At 31.7% G+C, this 10877-nt stretch overlaps 1 protein-coding gene across 1 annotated transcript in view; it reads left to right on the forward strand.

Annotated features, from left to right (window-relative positions):
* The window catches only part of Scp2 (Sarcoplasmic calcium-binding protein 2), a 55048-nt gene extending 44554 nt beyond the window's left edge, over positions 1–10494 (forward strand). Inside the window, exon 5 of the mRNA XM_065510055.1 lies at positions 9412–10494. Within this exon, the coding sequence (XP_065366127.1) occupies positions 9412–9735 (324 nt within the window). The 3' untranslated portion in view covers positions 9736–10494. The remainder of the gene's footprint in view (positions 1–9411) is intronic.
* The last annotated feature ends 383 nt before the right edge of the window (positions 10495–10877 follow it).

A 10877-nucleotide genomic window follows, 5' to 3' on the forward strand; every position in this document is an offset into this window, starting at 1 on the left:
CAAGCATAATGTATAATTTTCTTACCTCATAAAAGACATACTTTAATACCCAATTATTACTTGACTCATATTCTTTACATCAAATTTAATTATGGCCCCTTACTTCCCATTAATTTTCAATCCATGCTTTCCTGCTTTCCCTATAAAACTTGTCTCTTTCTTTTGATTTTTTTGTTTTTTTTACTGATGTTGCAATAAAACTCTGTGGTCGCTGAAACAATTTTTTTACTATATTTTTATTGTCCATTTTTTGCTTTATTGCCAGTCTGGTAATGATGTTGTGTTTAACATTAAAAATACCCAAAGCTACTGCAACAACAATTTTATACACATTCACATGCCACATGCAACAACAAAATTATAAAGAAACTGTGAAAATGTAAAATAATTTGTGTTGCATTTCGCCTGGACCCAGTTTTATTACGGTTTGGTTTTTGTTCTGCTGAACTATTCAATTTAAACATTTCAATACAACCAAACAGCACACAAACAAAAACATTCATACTCATACACTCGTAAAACATTATGTCAACACCTACTGGCATAAGGCCAAAATAGTGTCAAAAATAAGTATAACAACTGCACAAAACTAGACTCAAATACAATGAAAATGTGAAATGAAATACCTCTACATATTGACTCACTCACACCCCAAGCTGGGTCCTTCTGGTATATGAATGTGTTACCATTAGGGTGGACCTCACTTTGAAATATTACTATTTTCTATGGCAAAATTGTTCTTCCTCAATTAAGAATCAAATGCTGAAAATTTGAGCTAAATCTGACCTTTTTCCATCTTTCTGTCAACATATGGATTTAGATCCAAAAAAAAAACTGCTCATATTTAGAGGCCAACAACGAATCAATCTAATATCGGAGACTCAATTCCAAAGTGAAGCGTATGGCAGAGAGAGAGAGAGCGTTCTGCTTCGATCGAAAGAAATAGTAGTCGAACGGGGCAAGGTCTGGACTTTAAGGCGGGTGAAGCAAAACTTACCTCCACTTCATTCAAAAATGTTTTTAACAGGTAATACAGCATATGGCCGAGAGTTGGCCGGATATTCTGGACGTTTATCGGCCAATGCTCGCTTCAAACGAATCAGTTGCATTCGGTACAGATTCTCCGTGTTGGTCTGGCCTGATTTCGGCAGCTCATAATAGAGAGGATCTTTCTCTTCCCACCAAATACAGATCATTACCTAATCGCTATGGCTATTTTGATTTGGTGTCGATTAGGCTGATTGGTCGGTTTTCAGATACGATCTCTTACGCTTCGGGTTATCGTAATGGCTTCATCTCTATCGCAAGTAATGATTCGGTGCAAAATGAGTTTCTTTTATAGCGTTTCAGACATACAAATCCATATTTCAAGGTCTCTCAGCTACAACTCGTATAGTACCTAATTTCCCTTCTGTTTGTTGAATCCTGCTAATTAGAAACGTTTTTAAATTGTTGATTGAGTAGCTCCCAATGATTTTGCAATCACTTCTTGACTTTTTCAACAATCTTCATGGAGTAAAGCCTCCAATTGCTGATATGGGCGATATTAAAATCACCACTTCTAAACCAAACAAACCATCTATCGCAAGTTGCAACCGATGGAACATATTCACCATATGCTTCGGTGTTCTTCAGCGAAACTTTTTTCTAACTAAAGAAGTAAAGCAAAACTCCGAGGCCCATAAAAAAGTGCATTACTTTGGGCAAAACTGGCAAACACGGGTCATTTTTTTTTTTTGGTTTTTAATCACGTATTGGTGTCCGTATATGGTTATATTTCCATGACTTGAAAAACTACACACAGTGTAATTAAGTGAGAATAATTAACATATTTTTTAAATTTATTTTTTAATTTTTTTCTTGTAATTTTGCTTTATGACCCAAAACACGAAATTCAAATAAAATGTGCAACTTCTAAACATTATAAGATTTTGCTCAAATTTTTATTAATTGATTTTTAGATGATGAGTAAAAATTTAACCCTTTGGACGCATCGAAAGCGTGCCAAATAAAGGCCACCCTAGTTCTCATAGTACTCGAGTACTATGGGCCACTCAAATATTTTTATACAGCCAAAGGAAAATGACACACAAAACAACAAACAAAAACTGTAATAAAAGAACAACAAAAGAATAGCATGAAGAAGAAAAAAACACGATACAGAAATTGAAAATTAAAGGCTGTCTTTGTGTTAAAAACTGGTAGTCATGATTTAAACGAAAATGTAGGTGAAAAAATCAAATTCACTTAACAACAATATTTTTTGTATTTTTTTTCGTTTCTTGCTAGATTCTCATATGCAATGACCTGAGTTGTAGTTTAAGGCCAAAATGTTTATACTTTTGTTTGCTATATGAATGTAAACTCATATGTGACCATAATTTTTCTGTAGCTGTAGACAGTAGGAATAAAAGGTTGTGCAAATAATAAATTTTAAAAGTTATAATGGTTTATGATTTACTCTATGTTTCATGTTATGTTTAGTAAATAAATGAAATTAGTTTTTTCCTTACCAGCTCTAGTTTTAAAGATATTACGACACGCATACTTTTCACTTATCCTCAATGTAACACTGATTGAACTGGATTGGCGTACATTGTGATTCTCTGATTTGGTGATCTTGCTGTGTCTACAGTCGAAAACGGGTTCAAGTTAAACTGTGTTCTCATTCTTACTGGCCCTTTGGGGCATGGTTGTACATCTGGATGAAAACTTGATATGATGCTCCAAAGGTAAATATGGAGCAAAAACGGGGGGAAATTCATAGCTGGCTAAGTGGTCAGGAAATGTGTTGGAGTGGTGGCGTTCATTATATAATGATCGATGTGCTTGGCTCTCTTTTAAGGTTTATTATGTGTGGAGTCAGAAGCACACAAACTTTGCCCTATATCGGCTGGGAGTTTTGGAAGTCAGAGAGAGACCATATATCGGACTGGTTTGATATTTGCCCCAGGCTTGGCTGATTGACTAGTTACACAGAGAAAACAGATTCGTGATAGCAACCGAATTTGTTGCCAATCGAATGATTCGGTTGCACATATAGAATTTTTCGTTTATATCAACAGACAGTCAGATGATAAAGAAGAATTTCGGTTGAAGCAACCCAACTTTTGTAACCACTTCCAAAATCATTCGATTGGAATCATTCGATTGGAAACAAATTCGGTTGCTATCACGAATCTGTTTTCTCTGTGTAGCTATAATGGCATAGATTAGACAGCCCGATCTCTCGAACAAAGTGCTTGTGCATTGATCAACTGACAATGTACGAAAAGTTGACAACGGCGGTAATAGAAGCGATTGGGTATTCGTGGAGATACACACGTTAATCATGAGCACAGTTGTGGTTTAATTCAATCCCACACAGAGAAAACAGAAAGTCAGTTGATGAAGAAGAATTTCAAAGCAACCACACTTTTGTTACCCCTTCTAAAGATTTGTAGTCACTAGTGTAATATCACGTATCTGCTTTCTCTGTGCAGTTTTGCCATGTCTGCATAGCCGTAGTGTTAATAATGCATTCCTGAATATTCAGTTGAATGTCATAAATATGACTGATCTTCAAACACCTGTCCTTATTAGTTAATCTAGATCTTGGGTACTAGATCTCATTCATTCAGTGTCAGATGTCAGAGAGTGTTGGTAGCTCACTATCCTGCTTAGTTTGCTTCAGTATAAATTTCTGTTCCATGCCTCCTTCATACATTCTATTGGCTCGTAGTATGTGATGTTTATTTATCAGTGGCACAAGTATTCTCCATTTTTAAAAATTTTTATTTTGTGTAGCTATTTGAAAAAATCGTTTTTTGTACGGAGAATATAAAGAATTTAAAGAAATTTTAAAAATAGTAGGACTTTAGGATGTGTGAAACTAACACACATCCAAACATACGTTGCTTTTTTGTCAAAGCATGCAATAAATTGTCTTTTTTGGATGAAATTATCAGAGGTTGTCTCGGATTTTTGCTCATATCTCCGTTATTTATGGACGGATTTTGCTGATTTTAAATAGGAAACTTCTCGAAAGCTTTTCTGACAGAATTATTGAAGATTTGGATCCCGAAGATATCTGGGGTCTTCAGACAATTGATTTCAACAGACAAACAGACAGAAGGACATGGCTTAATCGACTCCGCGATCTATAAGGATTCAGAATATATATACTTTATAGGGTCGGAAAATTATATTGTGGAAATTACAAACGGAATGACAAACTTATATATACCCTTCTCACGATGGTGAAGGGTATAAAAATTTAAAATTTTAGGTTTTTCAAAAGTTGATGAAGTCTGCATTTGCATTATGCATGCTTTTTGGAGAAAACATTTCTATTTATGTTGCCCAAATAGTACATAATTATTTATCATTCAAAAGCATCCTAAATCAATAAAATAGGACTTCAGTTTCAATTTGTTTATGATGTATGGTGGAATGAATGATATTGTTACGTTTTTACCTTTTTGAAAACTGTGGTTCATTTCCTTTAAATAATCCGGCTACTTTCGATTGCAAATAAAAGCAGTTCAGCAGTTTAAAAATTAAAACAGCTCTTTATTTAAATTTACACAAAAATTTAAACAGTCACTCTGGTTTGATATACACACTTATATTACACACTTTCAAAACACACTTTATAATGTACAACTTTGTCTTCTGTTAACGATGTTTCAAATTAGACTGGCTGTTCTCACGCCCAATTTATATACGCTGCATTACTTTCTAGATGTTTCTTGAAAACTTTATTTCTACAATGATCTTAACCGACAAAACTAGTATATTCGAATTCTACAGTTTTCAATGTTAATGTTAGCAGCTTAAACATTTATTGTTGCCATACTTACAAACAATGCTATCAACATTGTTGAAAAGTAGAAGCTTCTAATGATGAATATATTTGTAAACATGATGAATGTTGCAGGCAGAACAATTCAACGCAAGGTTTTAACTTTTAAAACTAGAACAGTAGTATTGCAATGACATAACATTACAACGTGTTTGAATTGATATAGCAGAGTTTGCAGAACATAAAATATTGTTACGTTTTAACCTTTTTAAAACGTTGGTTTATTTCCCTTAAATAAACCGGATACTTTTGATTGCAAATAAAAGCAGTTTAGTAGTTTAAAATTGTAACAACTCTTTATTTATTCAAATGTACAACAACAACAGAATTAAATAGTAACTCAGTGTTTTTATACACGTTTATAAATTCGCAGCGCTTATAATAAACTCATCTACGATTGCAACCTCTGCCACTATTTATACACACTCCATCTTTCGTGAACCTTTTACAATGATCTTAACGGACAACTACTATGGTAAACATTCTGTGTTGCCATACTTTCAAACAATGCTAATAATCACATGCTATCAACATTGTTGATAAGTAGAAGCTTCTACTGATGGAAATGTTTATAAGCACTATGAATGTTGCTGGCAGTTGCTACAGACCGTTAAATTCAAATCGCTAGTGCAAATTCGTAACAATATATATTTGAGTTTGTCTTGTACGGACCTTTACTTAATTATAACTTTTATTTCATTCGCTTGGAGTCTTAATCATTTCGTTTGATTATGTATTTGGTATTTCCCGAATCAATGAAATGCAGAATGTAGGAATTAATGAAACAAACGCAAATTAATTAGAAAGTTAACTGGTCAGATTTCCTGTCCACTTAATCCTACAAGATTTATAGTTTTTGCAATAATTAAAACATAACAAAAATGTCCCAAGTTAAATTTTCCTACAAGTTACCAAAGCATCAAAAAAACCTTAACTAACATTTTATTAAATGAAGTGTACCATAAAAAGTAATAATGATCTTTCAAAGGTACATACAATTTCTACAAGTATTAAGGGCTGACTTTAGCCAAATTTATACAAAAAACATTGGTAATTGTTCAAGACTGAAAAGAAATAAAACACACATCTATAACAGCCTAAAAGTAGGCAATAATTCTTGTGCTTTTGTATGGAATTTATAAATTTTATTACACCTTTTCAGGAAATGGCACTTCTGTGCTAAAGGCAGGCGGAAAAGAGAGTGTTAATGGTTTCAGATTTATTATACAAAAATTTCATATGAATTGTAATTGTTTATGTCGAAGAGTTTTATACAAAAATATATCAATTCATGTATGAATGTTTTGTGTATGTTTTTTGGGAACAAATGGTCTTTGTTGCTGTTAATGTTTGCCTGGTCATATTGAAATGGTTAGAGTAGGGCAGGGGGGGGTGGTGAAGGAAAAACATAATGTTTAATAATAAAAGTGTTGTTGTGTTGACCATATACATACATATGAATGTGTAACAAATGAGGCCATTCAAAAAAACATGCATCTAATGTTTATATTGTGGTTTGGCTTAAACCAATTACTCTTAATCGGGGGTGGGGTTGTACAACTAAAACAAGACTAGAGAGTAAACGCAGCAGATATTAATGGCTGAGTACACTGGTTGAACGTTGAAAGCCTGTAAAACAGTTGGGTTTAAAAACCAGAGAAGAGTAAATAAATGGCATGTTTATAATGACCTTGTTGTACATATATTGAATTCAATAACATACCAACCAGCAGCAGTAGCAGTAGTACTAGCACCAGCACACATCATCCAAATAGCCATACAGCAGTTGAGTATTAAAAAAAAACTGTAGAACTCTGGCCAAAAATCTACTGACCCTTAAGAGTACTTTACAGTTACAAAACAATAAATTTTATTTAAATATTTATTTTTTTTTTGTTTTTGCAAGAAATAAAACAACATATAACAGACAAATATTAATAAATTCAAATTTATGTAAAAGGAGGTTAAACTTAAAAAGTGCAAAATATAAATATAAATATTTTTGATAGCATCACTATGCAATAGGGGTTCATAGCAAAGGCTAAGCCTTTTATGATATTTTATTATTTTAAATACATTTTGTTGTGTAGCCTTGTTTTGGGTTTTTCTTTTGTAACTTTTTTTTAGTTTTTTTTTATATTTTTTCTTTATATTTATCTTTTCTATTTAGAAATCTTTTCAAAAACAATAATATTTTTCTTTTATTTTGTGTAAATACTTGTTTAAAAGTTTATCTCAGAAACATTGTAGACAAAGTTCTCTTTTTTTTCATTACGAAATTGACAATTGCTTGCTCATGCTTTAGTTAAATTTACAACTATTTAGTTTCCAAAACTAAAGCCTACTTTTAGTTTACTATACCCTTCAATAAGATTTTAGGGGTATAGGAATATTAGTTTGTCATTCTGTTTGTTAATTCCAGAAAATATAAATTGAAGGGCTTGCTGCTGTAACTTGATAAACCGCAAAATCAAATAAAGAACAAAAATTGTGAACATTTAAAATCAAAAAAACTTCAAACGGTCAAAATTCAAAGAAACAATCAACTACAAAAATGTACCTAAGATCTCAATAAATAACTTTCTGGAACATATGAACTTCCAAGGAATGATTCTTAACACCGTTTAAGAAGAAAAAACTAAAGGAATTAAGTGTTTTGGGCCATAAACTATTAAATTATTATAAACTATAGCATACTCTTAGGCAGCTAAAAAAATTATTTCTAAATTTATTTCGAATTTTTTAAAGTTTTTTGCGATTTTGATCTTCAAGATGAAGTTTTTTTTTGATTTTATATGTTCAGAATTTTTGTTCTTTAGGACAAGGGCTACAACTTTGCCTCATAGTATAAATCAAAATTCCTAACTGTTTGCAAGAAATGAGCCTGAGAAAATGATCACTTTTTGCAAAAATTACACCGATGCCCCAAATCTTTGGGGGCCCATAAAAAAGTGCATGACTTTGGGCAAAACTAGGAGACACGGATCTTTTTTTTTGGTCTCTTATCACTTACTATTGTCCGTATATGGTTATATTTCCATGACTTAAATAATTTCACACAATGTTTGTTTTTTTACTTCGAAAATATCAAATTTTGTGTCAACAAAGCGTCATATGCAGTAAGTTTTGCTTTACTTCTTTAATTTGAAAAAAAGTGCTCACCAAAGCTTAATCGTGCGAGAGATGGTTTGTGCGGTCCAGAAGAGGTGATTTTGATACGGAAGACAAAGATCGCACAGGCCAGGAAAAACTATTTTAAAACCAAGAATTGAAGGCATTTTACCATGATGGTTATTGTAAAACTCGACAAAAACTCGACATTTCAAAACGTTAGCGAGCAGCAGGATTCATACAAAAGCAGGGAAATTTGGAACTATACGAATTGAAGCCAAGAGAACTTGAAGATTTTGCGTGTCCGAAATTATGGTTGTACGCTACACCGATCATTACGATAACTTGAAGCGTTAGAGATCATATGTGAAGACCGGCCAACCAGCCAAATCGAAACCATAGCCAAAAATACATTGCGAAAAGGTAATTCTCTGCATTTGGTGGTATCAAAATAGTCGTATCTATTATGAGCTGCTGAAATCTGACCAGATCATCACAGGGAACCTATGCCGAACTCAACTGAATCGAACGCATTGGCCGAAAAACACCAATAGTATGCGGCCATACATGAAACCGTAATATTCCATCATGACAGCGCCAGACCGTGCCCCATCCGACTACTATTTGTTTCGTTCGATGAAGAACACTCTCTCTGTAGTACGCTTCACTTTGCAACAAAATATCCAATATTGGGTGGATTCGCTCTTGGCCTCAAAAGATTAGCAGTTCGGAATATTCCCGGAATATTTTTTTAGAAAATTTCGAGAAATGTTTGTCGGGAATTTCTCTATAAGTTTTCTTCTTAAAGTTACAATATTCAGATTCGTTGTGATGATAAGTCTCTAGTATATATTTCATTTGCTACCAAAAATTTCACATAAAAGAAATTTTTATTTAACACTCCCAAAAGTATACATTAAATATTTTAAAATCGTTCTCTTAGGCCGGGTAACTTCTCAAAATTTTAAACACATACAAATTAATATGTTACCATTTGAAAGGGGATTTTTTTATTGTTCTATAGGAACCTAAATACGTTTTAGTTTTCACTTCACTACAGATTTGATGTCTGTGACACTAATATGAAGCGTGTATAAGTTTCGGTACTGCCCAATAAAACACTGTAACTCATTTTTAGTTTTGTTTGTTTTTATGGGCTTTGTGTTTATTTATTTAGTTGCAAGAAAATTGAAAATAAATTTCACTAAAAGTACTTGCTTAGTTATTGTAATGTTTTACAATGGTTGCATAGTTTAAGGGGTTTTAACTAATATTCTTCTAAAGCATACTTTACAGTGTTTAACAATTACAAACATTATTTAAGATGTTTGTTTTCAACACTTTGGATAGATAAATAAAAAGAAATATAAAAAAAACGTTTAAATATACATTTAATTTAAATTTTATTATAACTTTTAACTTATGCTTTAAATGTATCTATATTTGTTTCGTTACAGGTTTCCGTTGATGAATGGTGCAACATGTGGGACGCTTATGCCAAAGATCCCAGCACTGTTATGGACTGGCAAAATAAGTACATGAACTTTATGTTCGATCTGGAAGATGCTTCCACTGATGGCAGCATTGATGTTTCCGAATTTGCTTTAGTCTGCTCCAGCTATGGCTTGGAGAAGAAAGAATGCGAAGAGGCATTTAAAAAAATGGCCCAGGGTAATGAGGAAGTAACACGTGAACAATTCGCTGCCTTGTGGGAAGAATATTTCTCATCTGAAGATCCCTCAGCTCCCGGTAATTACATTTTCGGCAAAACCTCATTTTAACAACTTTAAATGGAAGAAAGATGTTGTAACTTGTTAAAAATTTAAACAAAAATCAAACTTGACTTTATAAAAAAAAATCCAAAAAAAAAATAAAATCAAAATCTAAAACACACTGGAACAAACTCAATTCCTTAGTAAATTTAATTAAACAAAGTATATATTATATTAAAATTATAAATATTTAACTAAAACAAAACAACAAAAACAAATTATGAAAATCAATTAAAGAATTTTAAAAGCAAACCAAAACTAACTAAATATGTTTTCATTATTTTTCTAAATACAAAATAATAATAATTGTTATAAATATAAATTAAATAAATATTTATAACTAATGAAACAACAACAAAAATTTAAATGGATTTAGTAAAGCAACAAATCTAGGAAAACTCCAAGAATTACTAACAGAGCAAATTATTATATATAAATAATGTTGAAAACAAAGAGAAATATTTATTATTTAAATAGAAGAAGAGAGTAAAAAAACTTTATATTTCCTACATAAAATATAACAAAGGTGACATATACAAAGCTTACGAGGCTTGAGGGAGTGTTTTAAAGCTAAATAATTGGCCAAACATATTTTAGATATACATAGTAAATTAACTCCAAAAAAAAAGAGTTCCGTCTTTTTTACTTTATTTAATTGATATATTACTTTGAAATAAATGTTGTTTAATGTATTTGATAATTGAAAAATAAATAAATGAATATAATGAATTTAATAAATAAAAATCGATTAAATATTTTATGCATCAACCAGATTAGTGTTCTAATGTTCTCTCTCTCTCTCAGATTTCATGGTCAATTTGAACATTTTAAAACTCTAAATTAAATTGGTTTAAAATACACTTAGAGAATAAATTGGTTAAAACAGTGGCAAGCAAAAGCAAATGCAAATGCTAGGTTTGTTAATAACAAATTGATACAAAAAAAGTATGCAGGCAATTCTGTTTTGCAGGAGCCCAAAGATTGCGGAAATACTTGTAAGTTTTCTCGATCTCATCGTTTTGGTGAAATAACGTTATTCTTAAAGTTATAAATTAATATTTTCTGCTCAAACTAATTTTTTTGAAAGATATTAGTTTTGTCTTTAAAACAGAAAAAGATTTGTAAAACTCGAATGAAAGATGTCTGGGTTA

Source organism: Calliphora vicina, chromosome 1 (assembly GCF_958450345.1).
Source record: "Calliphora vicina chromosome 1, idCalVici1.1, whole genome shotgun sequence".
In the NCBI taxonomy this organism is placed as follows: Eukaryota; Metazoa; Arthropoda; class Insecta; order Diptera; family Calliphoridae; genus Calliphora; species Calliphora vicina.